We start from the raw sequence: 17040 nt of genomic DNA on the forward strand, positions 1-17040 counted from the left end.
ACAGACTTAAGACCCGTGGGTCATTGGTTCAAGTCCCCCTTCTTCAAACTACTGTTGTGTCTATAATCAAAGTCCCTAACCTGATTTGCTGCAGTAAATGCTCAGTTGTACAAATAGGTATAATTAAGCAAAGTGAATAATAATACAGTAATTTGGGCAATTAATGCTGGTGGTGGGTAGGAGTATGTAGTGCTGCCTTGAACTAGTCTATGAACGCTCAACATTTTCTAATCATAATGGGAATGCTGCTGAAAGAATGAAAAACCGATCAGTAATTATACAACGTTGGTATCAGTCCATCCATCCATCACACATTGTGGTAAAACTTTTAAAAATAATTCGAACTCAAGGGCACAGAAGACAAAGGGCAGCGCAGACAAAGTCTCTAAACCACTTTGAGACTTCAGTCCACATACTAGCGCTCTGCGAACACTCAGTGGCTCGCTGCCAGGACCACGTGGCCATTTACTCAATTAGCGGCCGACAGGTGAGCCGCTGATTGCGGGGGTTCTCCGTCTCTGTGTGTGGTCGCTCAGGTGTGTGTTGGTCCCTGAAGGTCCCGCCCAACCTCCGCAGGCAGCAGCGCTTCGGAGAACCTCGCCGCGCCGCGCCGCACCGCACCGATGGCTGGAAGCTTCCTGCAGGTCCTTTTCCAAGCGCACGCGAACCTGACCCCCTCGGGCGCGCACCTGGCGGCGGCGGCGGTGGCGGCGGAAGAGGAGAACGTGACGTGGAGCCCGGTGGAGCAGCAACGACTGCTGGAGCTCGGCCACCGGCCCCTGAAGATCGCCATCATCACGGCGCTCGGGGTCCTCATCACGCTGGGCAACGCGGCCGTGGCGCTCGTCATCGCCTCCTCCGTGTCGGGCTGGTCGCGCATCTCGCGCCTCTTCCTGCTGTCGCTGACGGGCGCGGACGCCGCCTTCGGCCTCGTGGTGATGCCGCTGAACCTGTGCGTGAGCCTGCTCAAGGACTACCGCGACGGGCCCGACCCGCTGTGTCACGTGGTGGCCTTCGTCAACTCCACCGTGTACGCCACGTGCATGTACAGCCTGGCGGCGATCAGCGCCGAGCGCTACGTGGCCGTCTTCTTCCCGCTCAAGTACGCGTCGGTGCTGACGCGCGGCCGCGCGCTGCGAGTCATCGCCTTCGCGTGGCTCTTCCCGCCCGTGCTGCTGCTGCCCATCAGCCTGCCGCGCGGCATCATCGAGGTGCACTTCTCCACGGCCTCGCTCGTGTGCAACCCGTCCTACGCGAGCAACGTGGCCTACTCGCTCGCGCTCACCGCCTTCATCTTCTTCCCGTGCGCCTCCGTCATGACCTTCGCCAACCTGCGCCTCTGGTTCGCTGCGAAGCGGCAGCGCGTGAAATTGCAGCGGCACGCGGCGGGGGGGCGATGCCGGCCTGATGCGGCCGCGCGCGTGCTCGTGCCCGTCCTGACCGTGTACTACACGTGCTGGACCCCGTGCATGGTGACCATCCTCTACAACGGTGAGTCTCCGAGTGGCATAGTGGTTGAAGTTGTCACTTTGCACGTTGTTGTTGGCGTAACTCACTTTTTCGATCGATTGTTCTCGGAGATGTGCTACAGGTGGTCCCCGGCTTACGACTGTTCGACTTTACGATGGTGAGCTGGCGATAGACGTTCAGTAGAAACGGTACTTCGAATTTTATTTTTCTTCTCTCCGGACAAGCGATAGACGGAGCGATACTCTCTCGCGAGGCTGGACAGCGATCCGCATCACCCAGTCTGTCACGCAGAGGTGTGTATCAAATACATTTTCGACTTAAGATGGGTTCCGCAGAACGTAACCCTGTCGTAAGTCGGGGACCCGCCTGTATGCCACTTTTGAGGGGGGGGAATCGTCTGCTAAGTGAATAAAATAATTGATATAATGAAAAGACACTTTATAGAGATTTGTATTTCCTTCTCCTGCAGCCATCTCCGGCAGCAGGGTTCCGGAGTGGGTGGAGTTTGTGGCCGTGTGGTTGCCCACCTCCAACGGCTTCCTCAACTGCATCTTCTACTTCTGGATGAACCGTAGCTTCCAACAGAAGTTCCGGCTGCTCGGCCAGAGGCTGTGCCTGTCGCTGTGCCCGGAGGTAGCGCAGGCGTTGGGTTGCATGGTGCCCACGGCCCTCCATGCAATGGCTGGCCTCTGGGACGACAACAACTGCCTGCAGGAGCGTTCCACCAGCGTGTCCTCCACGTGCACGCTGCTCACACGGGCCACGGAGACCCACACGTGAGCACCTCAACCATACCTTGGCTCTTGCTGCGAGCAGCGTGAACTCGGCACAAAGCCTTTCCCTGCTGTGAAAGTGCACAGTCAAGCACTAGTGCGGGGCATGTGCTACGACTTTTGACCTTTAGTGCAGCGTGACCCTCGAGTGACCACAACCGTCCTGGAACTGCAGTCTGCCAAGTCTACATGCAGTGATTGGGTGATCTTCTGAGTTGGTATCTGACCCACAATGCTTTGAGAACCTGTCGGACCGACACCATCGGCTTCACCCGGTCAAGGAGGACTGTTTTTTAGCTCCATTTTTTTTTTCTCGCGCCTGGGTCCACAGTGGGTTCGTTTTAACCCTGCCTGTACAGCAAAGTTTTGTCCAGTCTGTGTCATTTAAGCAATGCCATTTTGGGGTGACTTTTTTTTCCTTTGATTAACTGCTTCTCCAAAATTGGTCAAATTTACTTGTATATATTTAAACATTTTTATATTTATAAAAAAAAAAGTCTGGGGAAAAAGGTGCAGTGCTGTAAAGGTGTATAAATATATGTAGGGGAAATAAAGCTTTATGCCTTCGTTAGTGAATCTCTTGTGCGTCTGTGACATTTTTCCAGTTTTGTGGTCTGTTGACTGAATGTAGTAGGAAGTTCTGAGCTCATAAATCCATATGAGCTCTTAGCATCTAAAGGAATTAAGGGGTTCACATTAAATATTTATAGTATTACACTTCCATATAAATGTGCTGTAAAACACCTAATATGTAATGATCCAATACTTATGGTTGGAGCAGTGTATTTATAAATGAAAGAGGGATACAATACCTACACAAAAAAGCAATGCTTTGGGATTGAAGACCTTTTTCCTCAAGGACTTAAACCAGCCTGCTTAGTCTTCAGGCTTTCCTGAACCATCTCCTGCTGTCTGGATACTGACCCCCTCATAATCCCTTTCAGCCCAACAACGGTTGAACCACTTTACATTTTTCCCACAATTCCAAGCTATTATAGCTGTTAACACTGAACGTCGTTTCCCGCTCGACCGTGAGTCTCCTCAGTAACGCAGATCCATACGATATGTATGGAATATGTAATAGGGTAATATTTATAAAGTATATAGTGAATGTGATGTAGTATTTATGGATTGAGTTATGAATCCTTTGGACTTGGCATGTGATGAAATTCAAACTTTTCTGGTGTATCAGAAATCTTATTTTATCAACTGGTATTCATGTATGTATATGTGCTGAGAGAGGTAATGAAAGATTGTACAGCACTACACACACCAATATACAACTTCATGTGGGAATCACTACTCAATGATTTGTGCATATTAGGCACAGTGAAATGCATTATTCCTACTTTACATTTATAAAATGCTTTTCTTCAAAGAGACAACCTTAAGCTACTTAGAATTATTTACCTGATTATACAGCTGGGCAATTTTTACTTAATTTTAAGTGAGTACCTTGCTCAAGGGTATTATAGCTGGAGGTGAGACTCAAACCTATAACCTCTGGGTCTAAAGGCAGCAGCTCTAGCTACTACACTTGACATACCATGTATATCATTGTAGGGTTTTGCATAGCCTAAATGTTTTTGTCAGTTCACACATATGAAGCTTGTTTAGCATTGAGTGGTAACACACACACACAGAGAGAGAGAGAGAGTCTGAAACCACTTGTCCCGAGCAGGGTCGCAGTAAGCCGGAGCCTAACCCAGCAATGCAGGGCGGAGGGGACAGGACGTCAGTTTGTCGCAGGGCACCCCAAACAGGACTCGAACCCCAAACCCACCAGAGAGCAGGCACAGGCCAAACCTGCTGCACCACCACACCCCCATAAGTAGAAATACTCATACTGAAATAAATGATTGCTTTTGTTCTTACTAATACTTAATGTGAGCATAAACCAGTATCTGGGGGTGTGGTGCTGCAGCGGGTTGGACTGGGTCCTGCTCTCCTGTGGGTCTGGTGTTCGAGTCCCACTGGGGGTGCCTTACGACGGCTGGGTGTCCCGTCCTGGGTGTATCCCCTCCGGCCTTTCACCCTGCGTTGCTGAGTTAGGCCCTGGCTCTCCGCTACCCTATATGGGACAAGCGGTTTCAGATGATGTATGTGTAAGATAAACCAATATCTTTTAAATTGCTGAAAAGGAAAATTACTTCTGTGTGTATATTTCTTTTTGTCTTTTAAATGATATGTGTGTGCAAATTAAGGGGGGCATGGTGGCGCGGTGGCACAGTGGCGCAGTGGGTTGGACCGGGTCCTGCTCTCAGGTAGGTCTGGGGTTCGAGTCCCGCTTGGGGTGCCTTGCGACGGACTGGCGTCCCGTCCTGGGTGTGTCCCCTCCCCCTCCGGCCTTGTGCCCTGTGTTGCTGGGTAGGCTCCAGTTCCCTGCGACCCTGTATGGGACAAGCAGTTCCGAAAATGTGTGTGTGCGAATTAGTACAAATGATACTTAACACTTTAATTTTTATTAAGCCGTATTCACATTTCTAAGTTTAATTCCGCATCCCATGGATGTGAACTTTGATCAGCTCTGTCAAATCCTTACTTCGAACCGCTGCTAACGTTGCTGCAATGACCCATGGGTAACAGCCCTCCCTTTTCCCTTCGAGAGTCTGTGGAACGGTTTGCGGCTCCTGCCCGCCAGCATGGACTGGTCAAAGAAAGCACTACGGAGACTGAATCGATGCTGGATCTTGGATGGTTGAAATGACTGGAGGCTGAATGGATGGTGCTGAATCTCAGGTGATTCCACTGAGATCTTGGGAATCCCAAGGTCAAGGTGGTGGGGGCGGGGGGGCTGTTTCAAGCCTGCCATTGAGACAGCTCTGAAAGGCTCAGTAATGATGGCGACTGGCAAGGAGAACATCAGTTCTCACTCAGGACACGGCGAAGTCCATTTATTTGCTGTCAATGTTCATCAATCATTTCACTGCATATTTCTTCCCCAAGATGTTTGCACTCTGCTGTCATATTTCGGATCTCATCATTTAGCAGATATGAACGCTGGTGGCTGCTATACCTTGCAAATTCAGCATAGCAAGGTATCTGTGGTAAAGTAATAAACCACTGTGTTGAAATTCTGTGTGGGGCAACCTTGTCCATCTTATTCGAATGTCACATTTGCATTGTTGTCCTTCTTCTCTCACTGGGCGGCTGAGGATTTTCCATACTTATTCATCTTATTCTACAGCAAAACCAACCTGTTCATTAAAAATCCCTGATGAAAAATTTCATAGAAAACAGCTGCTCTTTGTAGCTCACATACAGATCGAGTGCAGTGAGGAGCGTAGCTGTTAGAGCTGATGCCTTCCAATAAGGTTTGGGTTCAAATCCCACTCCTGCTGTAGTACTGCTGCTGTAGACAACTGGATATGTAGCTGGAGTAAAGGTTCAGTGACAGAAGACCTTTGAATTCTACTTGTCCACATGCTATTGTCCTGCTGTGGAAGCACACAGGTTTAAAGTTTACGAAGGAAAAGACGGCTGGGTTTACGTACCATCAAGTCAACATAGATTCTTTGGTGAGAAGGTGGTCCTTCCAGAAAGTTCTTTCCTCCAGTTGTGTCCTCTGTCATTGTGATCAAGTCCAACCATCAGGTTCCAGCTCGTCGTCTTCTTTTTTCCTCCACATTTTCCAAACATCCCTGTCTTTTCAAGTGATCCCCATAACCTCATGATGTATGCAAAGTATGATGAGCTCAGTGCCATCACTGGTGCTTCCACTGAGGTTGTAGCCTCATTTCATGCAAGGTTCATTTATGTGGCTGTCCAAGGGGTCCTTAACTGGTTTAAAACTTGCGACATTTCAGTTAGACAGTGAAATATTCCGCTTTATTTAATTAAAAGCTGTATTTTCTGGTATAAAACCAGCCATCCACCTTCCAGTCGTTCATCTGGAGCTCCATCCTGGCTTTGCACAGCTGGAGGTGAACTTAGGTGATGTTCATCTTCTCTCCTGTTTCCTCCTGACACCCCCTGACTGGGGGGTGGAACCATATCAAACTCAAAGGTAAACAACTCTAGCCTGATATTTTCCCGTTCGCTGGCAGAAGCCATGAATGAGCTCATCACTGCACTGCTGTCTTCATACTGAAATAATTGGCAGTTTTTGAAGATACGGCAGAACCGGGGTATCGAGCTCTTGGACGTCTAATTTGTGTTTCACTCCAACATCCAAACTGCAGCCGCATTACTCCTCATTTTCCTTCTGGAAGGTGTTTTTGTTGAGAGCACTGTTAGTTAAATTGTAAACACATTAATCTGGAGTGTATATGTGGATTTTGGAAGGATGTCAGCGTTTCCATGCTCTTGCCAAGACCTGTCATTCAGTGAAAACTCAGGTTATTATTGGAGGTGCTTTATTCATCCCATGCAGCTCACATTTGGCATTAACAAGAAGGTTAACCAGGTTATTCACTTCCTCTATACCATTGCTCTGATTACACGAGGACCTACAAAATATTTAAATAAAAAAAAAAAAAACCTGAAAAAATGGCTTGTTCTGTTTTATGTGTTGGTTCCTTCACCAGATGGAGCAGATTTTTGTGCCTTTTGCCCTTTTTATTTACCCACAGCTTCTTATGGATTTGAAATTTCCGGTTAACAGCTTCAAACCTGACAGAGCCCCGTGCGCCCTGGATCTTTTTTAAACTGTTTTTTTACCCACGTTTTCCGTTTTCCCATTTTTGCTGCGTTTTTCTGTAATAGCAGCTTGGGTCACCTCTGTTTGTAGTGCACCTTGTGTTATCCTGCTGAGCATGATGGGCGATGGGCAACGGGCAGCCTCTGACTTCTGCCAATGTGTCTCAGGGCAGACTTAATGGGGGCAGTTGCTGTGGGGGGTTTGCGTGTCCAAGTAGGGGGGGCCCAGCAGGACTCTGATGTGTCCTTCAGGCGGATCCACCGGAGGCCATCCAGGGAGCACCATCCAGGGAGCCCCGGGGAGACGAGTGTGCGGTCAGAGGGCACTGCGCTATGAGCAGCTGTTCTGCCCAGCCTGGCGCTGAGACCCGGATGGGCACTGGGGCAGCGGTAACAGAGCGCCTGACATGTAGACGCCATCCAGTGTGCAGTGGTGGTCGGAAGATCCGACAGAATGGCAGGGCACAGATACTTCAGCGGAGTCGCCCGGATTAGAAAACTGGCCTTTTTCTCCATTCCTCCAGCTTTGACCATTTAAAATTGGTTTTTTTTGTCTCTGATCTCATCTTTGTCTTTTTTGCAAACCCTTGGTGCCATATGTGCACTGCAAATGTCCACTCGGGAGGCTGGCTGTGGTCCTGAGCAGCTCCAGTCCTGTACATTACATAATACACACTATATAGCGAGTGATGCAAACCTAAAACGTAGGGCGAATTACTATTTAAATAATTTATCTGACACCTTTGTCTAAATTGATTTCCAAGGTAAGGTTTATCCACCAAGCCTGTAATTATTTATGTAGTTGGGTAGTTTTAAATTTCTACTTTTTCAGTTCAGGGCAAGAGCTCTAAGCACTACTCCACCTGTTTCGCCAAAATTATATTCAATACTCTAAAGAAGTTATAGATCTTGGGTAGCGTGACATTTCATTTTGGGGTGAAGTGTGTTAATATTGATCCTATCCCAGTTTTTTTTTTTCCGACATGTATCCTCCATGTGGTCCATGATTGGCTCATGACCAAAGCTTCTGATTGGCTGGCTCTCCTGTCTCTCGCCCGCCATTGGTTGTCATGTCAGCAGGTTCATCTCCGCTCTGAGCGTCTGCTACCCATAATTCCGCAGTGTATTAACACACTTCGGCGTGTTTGCTTTGTTTCTCAGGAGCTTTGCTAGAAATAATAACTGAAGCGCACTTAGTTCACCACCTGTGGGCACTGGAGGTGTAGTTCCCAATCGCCTCCCAGTTTCCAGCTGTTGTTACTTAATTCAGTTGCTCATTAATATGCCTTAAAATGTGCTTTCATCCAAATTCAGCTTCCTAGTATAAAATTTACATTTTTCACATTTGGCGTCTGAATAATAGATGAATTCTGAAATTAAACTAAAAAGTAATGATGCGCTATAGTATAGGCATGAGCATTTAAAATATAGGATTTCCACCTATGTATTTAATACAGAATAATAAGCATATTTAAGCGTAAGCATTTAAATGCTGACATTAAAAAGTGCCGTTTAAGCTTCTCACCTCCCTATGGATGATGTGAGCGGCTCGGTCCGGCTGTGCGTGAGTGCTCGCCCGCCCACCCGCACCGTTACCTTATTGATTCGCAGCCCTCGCCCAGCTTTTCATGGTGTTTGTTGACTTGGACGGCTTCCTTGGCTCACCGCTCGTGGAGTTTGTTAACATGGGTCGTTACCATGGCTTTGCGGCCCTCTTGACACCAGCCGAAACAAGGCTCGCTGCCAAAGCTTATCTGGCAACAAACAGCGGTGCCGCACAGGGACTCACTGTTTCCGTCGAAAGTGAGCACCTGTTCTGATCTGGCTTTTCCTCTCTTGTATGAGCTCCTCTGGATCCATAGCCTCGAACTCCACAAATGCTCCGCTCGTATTCAATATCCCATCTGTGGAGCTTCTTCTCATCCCCAGAATAACCAGACACAGATGAAGACCTGGCACACAGAAGACCTGCAAATACTGCGCATCACCATCAGCATTACCATCAGCAATCATCTCATGACACTTTATTAGGCACATCTGAACATTCCACTTTCCAGATTCTAATTTTATTCAGGATTTCAGCTCCATGACGCAGTCCATCTTCTGAAACAATATAGGGGCTAAATCTTATCTGAACACTGTGTTTAAAAGCCCTCTACTGCTGTGTTCAGACCCATCGCCCCCCGTAACGCTGTCGTCTTCCACCGTGATTTTACAAGTAAACTGAAATGTTGAACGAATGGAACGCAGAAAATTTCTAGCACAGGTGACTGGTGGTGAAGTGTGAACACAGAATAAACCTTGGTGTTCCTACATACTTCTGAGGCTGACCTGTCGGTCTCTCTCGGGACCCATGACTGCACATATCTGCTCATCCTGTTAAACATCCCGCTATGTGCATTACTGGGGTTATGATTGACACTTTCACCAGCTGCCTAATGGAAATGATTGCACGTAGCCTCTTGCTTTAATTGGAACGGCACTCTGTTATGAATAATTGCACTCGGAGTTATTGTACCTCACGGCTCCATGTAGAAGAAAGGGAGAGATGCACACATCAGACAATAATTTCCCGCGTAAACATGTGGCACTCATCAGTTTGTCTCATCATCATCTCAGCATCCTCACAGAGACAGACGCTTGCGAACAAAGGAGGGACACATCCAAAACACAGGTGACTCAATAACTTTCTCTCATGTAGCAGTAAGGTAAGTGCAATATGGCACATTAAACAGGAGTGTGATTAACGTCCTTTAACACAGAAAACGACACTCATGCTGTTAAGAAATTAATAACCTTTATAAAAAATGTTTTACTCATCTATGACTGGATGTGGCTCATTATCAGTCTTAAACATACTGGAAATTTTTACTCCTTTAGCTGATGTTTTCCTCTAAAGCAGGTCACAATGATTTTCTCATTTATGCATTTGGGAATTTTTTTACAGGGGCAATTTAAAGTAAATACTTTTCTCAGGGGTAGTACAGCAGAAGGTTGGATTGACTATCTACAAGTCCTGAGATGGACTGGGATCCCGCATAGGGTGCACCACCATCCGTAGCCTTGCACCCTCTCATTCTGGGATTGACTCCAGACCACCGCGACCCTGACAGGACAGGCGGGCAGTGACGCTGAGTGACAGTGTGTGAACATCCAAGTACAGAAGTAGCAGCAACAACCGTTGCACCCCCTGCTGCCCCTGTAATGTAATGAATTCCGTAGATTTTTAAATAGACATTTTAATTCTGAAGTTAGACAATGATGGAAAACTAGTGGCAAAAATATTGCTTTTTTTGTCATCAGCCCTGAAAGTACATGATTTGGGGTTAATTTGTAACTCTAGCACCTAACACACGCAACAGATTTGTTTAAAACCGAGTCCGGATAATTAGTGTGAAAATGCAATTTAACCAAATTCTGATGGAATTCATATGGTCTTCTCATTGCTTTTGTACTGAAGGGTACAGTAGGGTACAGCAGAGTACAGTTCGGTAGAGTACAGAAGGATTTAGTCGCAGTGTCATCTAGTGGCCGGAGCGTTGGCCACGCACAACCGCAGAAAGTTGTTACAGCCGTGAATCTTAAGAGCTTGTAGGTACTGAAAATTTTGGGTCTCAGTATCAGATTACAGATGACGGAACATAAATAATATACTGATTATTATTACTGTAGTTTTAATTATTTTGTATGATTCATTTGTATTACTTATTTGCAAGTTTTTAAAAAAATTTTCATAATTCATTTAAATAGAATTTCACAGTTTTAAAACATTTTTATAAATGGTACTAATTTATTAACTATTATTTATTAATAATAAAGTTATTAACCTTTCATCAAATTTTAACGCGGTCTTCATGTAATAATAGTTCACAGATCATACCCAAGACCAAGGACTAGAATTTGTTCCACAAAGTGTTTGTACAGGGCTACATTATTGGATGTGTGCATTTTGATAATTTCCCGCAAAATTTTTCCCACCTCCATCATCATCCTCGTGCATTTCTGCTGATCTCCACTTTTAGGTGTTTATGAGCATGAGAAGCATACTGTTGGCCTATTGCGAGCTGCTCGCACAAACATATGGGAAACGTCACACTGGATACATGACTGTCACGTCGTCAATTTGGGGCGTCTGGAGCAGTGGCGCCTGCTCTGCACCGGCAGACCTGCAGCCTAATTGTGCAGACGGTGCCACCAGGCGTGTGCCCTTTGGCAGCTCGCCGACATCTAGTCCCCTTCTGAGAGCAATTAGTGGGTGCAGAGACAGCGAGGCGTGGATGTTAATAATGGCTGGGCTCTGTGGCCTGCCCTCTTCGTGGATTTGCCCTGCTTTGCACTCAGGTGCTGCTCCTGCTCCTGCTCCCCGCTCTAGTGGTGGAGCGAGTAGCGCTGCTGTCTCACAGCACCTGGCTGGTGCGAGGAGACATGGGTTTAGTCCCCGCTCAGCCTGTGTGGAGTTCACCTGTCTCCCCATGTCTGTGTGGGTTTCCTCCGGGTGCTCTGGTTTCCTCTCACAGTCCAAAGACATGCTGTTCAGGTTCCCCATAGTGTGTGAGTGACAGAGAGAGAGTGTGTGTGTTCCACTGATGCATGGATGAGTGACCCAGTGTAAGTAGTGTATCTAGCAGTGTAAGTCACCGTGGTGAATGAGGTGTGTGGGCTGATAACACTACATAGTTCATTGGAAGTCACTTTGGAGAAAAGCGCCTGCTAAATAAATCTAAATGTAGTGCTGAATAATAGATGCCATTCATAAATGTAAAAGAATATTTGGTTTGTGGAGTGACTGACGCTCCTGTCCACCTGCAGACTGGATCGCTACACCTGTGAAACAGAGTGGGATCAAACAGGCAGTCCATTCTCTACCTAGCACAATCTGATATGGACATATTTTGTCGGCTGTTATTATATGAAATATATATAATAAATCAGTATTTTTTTTTCATTTTATTAAAATAACCTCTGCACAATACAAATAATTATGGGATTAACAGAAGAATGTGGCAGAGTGGCTCACCTGTTACAGCAGAAATATGCAGACACTGGTGTCGCTGTCCTCTGTTTGTCGAGTCAAAATCTGCAGATCACGTTCATTGGTTGCGACCACTTTTGAACCTGTTCAGCTCCGTTCGGTCTCAGCGAGCACGTGGCTGCAGTCGCGTTCAGCCTGCAGCTCCCCAGAGTCCCCAGAGCCGCCATTCATCTGCTCGTCATCTTGTAAATCCTGATAGGAATTCTTCTAGCTGTCAGTCACACACAGTCCTCACATGTATGAGGGGTTTTGCTGCTTGGGGAAATTTCCATAAAAGTTATACCAAAGCTATGCTTTGCAGCAGTCTGTATCTATATGGCAACATATGTATTGTACAAGCACGTGTATAGCTTGGCACATATTTTGTGTGGTAAATTTACGGCTGGACATGTTTGCCTTGTCACATGTGTGGCTTGAAACAGGAATAGCATGACACATGTATAGGTTGACAGACAGGGAGGAAATGGTTAAATGGAATTTGAAGCTCAAATCCCATAAAGCCATGAGCAAAGTACAGTCTTGGCTTCCCAAGCAGACAGTCAGGTGTAGGACCTGGTTATCAGAACCATGGTTTCACCTCTGATGTGCCCTTTATTTTGTGCTCCCTTCGACTCCACCGTGAGTTATAATTAATCAATAGAACCATTCACACCTAATACACTTTTTGAAATGAAAGAGGAAGACAAATGTATAAATGCTGAGGCAGTAATGTTTGACATATGTGGTCTCGGCATTTATTAGTTTTCTTCCTCTTTTCCATTTCAAAGTGTATTAGACGTGTCAACCATTACGTTACAAACCGTACACCTTGTGCTCAGAAGAATGCGACAGATTTTTTTTGTCCCTTCATATGGCACACAGGTCTTGTGTCGCGTCCTGTCAAAGTCCACTGGCAGAGGTCCAGCCGCTCAGCGCTCTTGTGTTGGACTGGGGTCTCGGAGGCGCTATCGCTGTACCATGGCGTCAATCTCCAATTTCACACCTTGGGCAGAACCCCTCTCAGCCTTCTCTGGTTTCTGTCTCTGAATTTAGAGGTGCCAGAAGACCTGATGGGCTTCCTGTGTCTCACAGGGCTTTAGAAGTCTCTCCTGGTCAAAAGACCATCCTCACTTACCTTGTTGTGTCAGTGTGTCGCCATGAGCCAGGCCCTTCATCAGCCATCACTATGGCTCCTGTCGGAAATGGACGGGCTTGAGGGCTGTCATCATACAGCTTTTGTTTTTCTTCAGCTTCCGGATCAGCCTCCACCCTCCACCCTCCACCACTGCACTACTAGTTTCTGAACATCACTTGTGACCCACCTGAAGCTCCATAGATCATATCCCACTTTTAGGATGTTGTGCTACTCTGTAAGCCCGCAGAGCCAGACAGGGATCCGTTCCACCACAGATACCCATTTTAAACATCGTTGACAACATTTGAACACGAGTTTTTCATTTTAATAGGAATACACAGGAATCACACGCCTGGTAAAGAACGAAAGATGTGGTGGGCAGAAATGAGACAGAACTCTATTACACCTTTTATATTGATATGAAAATATTGTGAAAGAAGTTGTAAACATGACATCTTATGCAAGTGAAATGCAAACAGAACAAATCCATCTGAAGTTATGATGGTTCATGACTGGCTGAAATGGTCACTGCTGCTCCACTTCTCATTCATATGGTGCCACCCAGTGGCCAACACTGGAAATAACACTTTGTCCATCCATCCATCCATCCATCCATCTTCCTCCGCTTATCCGGGACCGGGTCGCGGGGGCAGTAGTCCAAGCAGAGCTCCCCAGACTTCCCTCTCCCCGCACACCTCCTCCAGCTCCTCTGAGGGAACCCTAAGGCATTCCCAGGCCAGCTGGGAGACGTAGTCTCTCCAACGTGTCCTGGGTCTGCCCCGAGGCCTCCTCCCTGTGGGACAAGCCCGGAACACCTCCCCAGGGAGGCGTCCAGGAGGCATCCGGAACAGATGCCCGAGCCACCTCAACTGGCTCCTCTTGATGCGGAGGAGCAGCGGCTCTACTCCGAGCTCCTCCCGGGTGACTGAGCTCCTCACCCTATCCCTAAGGGTGCGCCCAGCCACTCTGCGGAGGAAACTCATTTCTGCCGCTTGTATCCGCGATCTCATTCTTTCAGTCATGATCCAGAGTTCATGACCATAGGTGAGGGTAGGAACGTAGGTCGACTGGTAAATTGAGAGCTTCGCCTTACGACTCAGCTCCTTCTTTACCACAACAGACCGGTACAATGACCGCATTACCGGGGACGCCACACCGATCCGTCTGTCAACCTGCCGCTCCATTTTTCCCTCACTCATGAACAAGACCCCGAGATACTTAAACTCCTCCACTTGAGGGAGCAACTCCCCCCTAACCCGGAGGGGGCAAGCCACCTTTTTCCGACTGAGAACCATGGCCTCGGATTTGGAGGTGCTGATTCTCATCCCCACCGCTTCGCACTCGGCTGCAAACCTCTCCAGTGCATGCTGTAAATCTTGATTCGATGAAGCCAACAGGACCACATTGTCCGCAAAAAGCAGAGACGAGATCCTGCGGCCACCAAAACAGACACCCTCTGTTCCCTGGCTGCGCCTAGAAATTCTGTCCATGAAGATAATGAACAGAATCGGTGACAAAGGGCAGCCCTGGCGGAGTTCAACATGCACCGGGAACAGGTCTGACTTACTGCCGGTAATGCGAACCAAGCTCCTACCCCGGTCATACAGGGAACGAACAGCCCATAGCAGCGAGCCCTGAATCCCATAATCCCGAAGTACCTCCCACAGGATGCCACTACGGACACGGTCGAATGCCTTCTCCAGGTCCACAAAACACATATGGACTGGTTGGGCAAACTCCCATGAACCCTCCAACACCCTAGTGAGGGTATAGAGCTGGTCCAGTGTTCCACGGCCAGGGTGAAAGCCGCATTGCTCCTCCTGAATCCGAGGTTCAACTATCAGTCGGATTCTCCTTTCCAGTACCCTGGCATAGACTTTCCCAGGGAGGCTAAGGAGTGTGATCCCCCTATAGTTGGAACACAATCTCTAGTCCTCCTTCTTAAAAAGAGGGGCCATCACTCCGGTCTGCCAGTCCAGAGGCACTGTTCCTGAGCTCCACGCAATGCTGCAGAGGTGTGTCAGCCAAGACAGCCCCACAACATCCAGAGACTTGAGAAACTCGGGGCGGATCTCATCCACCCCCGAAGCCTTGCCACCGAGGAGTTTTTTGACTACCTCAGCAGCTTCAGCCAGGGTAATGGACGAGTCCCCCTCCGAGTCCCCAGCCTCAGCTTCCTCTACGGAAGGCGTGTCGGAGGGACTCCTTCCACCGCCCGAGGACATCCTCATTTGAGGTCAGCAGCGCACCACTTCCACTGTAAAGTGTTGGCAGAACACTGCTTCCCCCTTCCGAGTTGCCGGACGGTTTGCCAGAATCTCTTTGAGGCCAACCAAAAGTCTTCCTCCATGGCCTCACCGAACTCCTCCCAGGCCCGAATTTTTGCCGCGGCGACTGCCAGAGCCGCGTTCCGTCTGGCCCGCCGGTACCCGTCAGCTGCTTCAGGAGTCCCATGAGCCAGCCAGACCCGATAGAACTCCTTCTTCAGCTTGACGGCATCCCTTACCTCCGGTGTCCACCACCGTGTTCGGGGATTGCAGCCGTGACAGGCGCCGGAGACTTTATAGGCGCAGCTCCGAACCGCCGCCCCGACAATGGAGGTGTGGAACATAGTCCATTCGGACTCAATGTCCCCAGTCTCCCTCGGGACCTGGATGAAGCTCTGTCGGAGGTGGGAGTTGAAGACCTCTCTGACAGGGGCCTCCGCCAAACGTTCCCAACAGACCCTCACTATGCGTTTGGGCCTGCCAGGTCTGTCCGGCTTTTTCCCCCGCCATCGAATCCGACTCACCACCAGGTGGTGATCAGTTGACAGCTCAACCCCTCTCTTCACCCGAGTGTCCAAGACATATGGCCGAAGATCAGAAGAAACGACTACAAAGTCGATCATCGACCTCCGACCTAGGGTGTCCTGGTGCCAAGTGCACTAATGGACACCCTTATGCATGAACATGGTGTTCGTTATGGATAAACCGCAACTAGCACAGAAATCCAATAACAACTCACCGCTCGGGTTCAGATCAGGGAGGCCGTTTCTCCCAATCACGCCCCTCCAGGTGTCACTGTCGCTGCCCACATGGGCGTTAAAGTCCCCCAGTAGAACGACAGAGTCCCCAGTGGAAGCGCTTTCCAGCACGCCCCCCAGGGACTCTAAAAAGGCCGGGTACTCTGCACTGCCGCTAGGCGCATAAGCACAAACGACAGTGAGAGACCGTTCCCTGACCCGAAGGCGTAGGGAGACGACCCTCTCATTCACCGGGGTAGACTCCAACACATGGCGGCTGAACTGGGGGGCTATTAATAAGCCCATACCCGCCCGCCGCCTCTCACCCTGGGCAACGCCAGAATAGTGGAGAGTCCACCCTTGGTCGAGAAGAGTGGTTCCAGAACCCAAGCTGTGAGTAGAAGTGAGCCCGACTATATCTAGACAGTATCTCTCAACCTCCTGCACTAGCTCAGGCTCCTTCCCCAACAGTGAGGTGACATTCCAAGTCCCAAAAGCCAGAGTTGGCGCCCAAGGTTTGGGTCGGCCAGGCACTCGGCCCCGACCACCGCCCAAATCACAACGCACCGACCCCTTACGGCCTCTCCGGCAGGTGGTGAGCCCACCGAAGAGTGGCTCCACATCTTGGCTTCGGGCTAAGCCCGGCCAGGCCCCGTGGGCATAGATCTGGCCTCCAGGCGCTCGCATGCGAGCCCCCCCAGGCCTGGCTCCAGGGTGGGGCCCCGGTGACCCCATACCGGGCGGGGTAAACGAGAACCTTGATTTTATAGTCATAAGGCGGTTTTGAACCGCGCTTTGTCTTGTCTGTCACCCAGGACCTGTTTGCCATGGGAGACCCTACCAGGGGCATATAGCCCCAGGCAACATAGCTCCTGAGATCATTCAGGCACTCAAATCCCTCCACCACATTAAGGTGGCGGTTCGCGGAAGGGTGACACTTTGTCTTTAATTCTAAATCCATTGAATGAGAATGAAACTTTAATTTCTTCATATGAAATTACAGAATTTA

General features: G+C 48.7%; 1 protein-coding gene across 1 annotated transcript; it reads left to right on the forward strand.

The window, feature by feature from the left end:
* The first annotated feature begins 509 nt into the window (after positions 1 to 509).
* Positions 510 to 2782, forward strand: LOC108934557 (adenosine receptor A2b). Its single transcript, XM_018752461.2, has 2 exons — positions 510 to 1491; positions 1940 to 2782. The coding sequence occupies exons 1-2, from the start codon at positions 624 to 626 to the stop codon at positions 2248 to 2250; spliced, it is 1179 nt and encodes a 392-aa protein (XP_018607977.2). The 5' UTR covers positions 510 to 623; the 3' UTR covers positions 2251 to 2782.
* Positions 2783 to 17040: the final 14258 nt, after the last annotated feature.

The sequence above is a fragment of the Scleropages formosus genome, chromosome 11, assembly GCF_900964775.1.
Source record: "Scleropages formosus chromosome 11, fSclFor1.1, whole genome shotgun sequence".
Lineage (NCBI taxonomy): Eukaryota > Metazoa > Chordata > Actinopteri > Osteoglossiformes > Osteoglossidae > Scleropages > Scleropages formosus.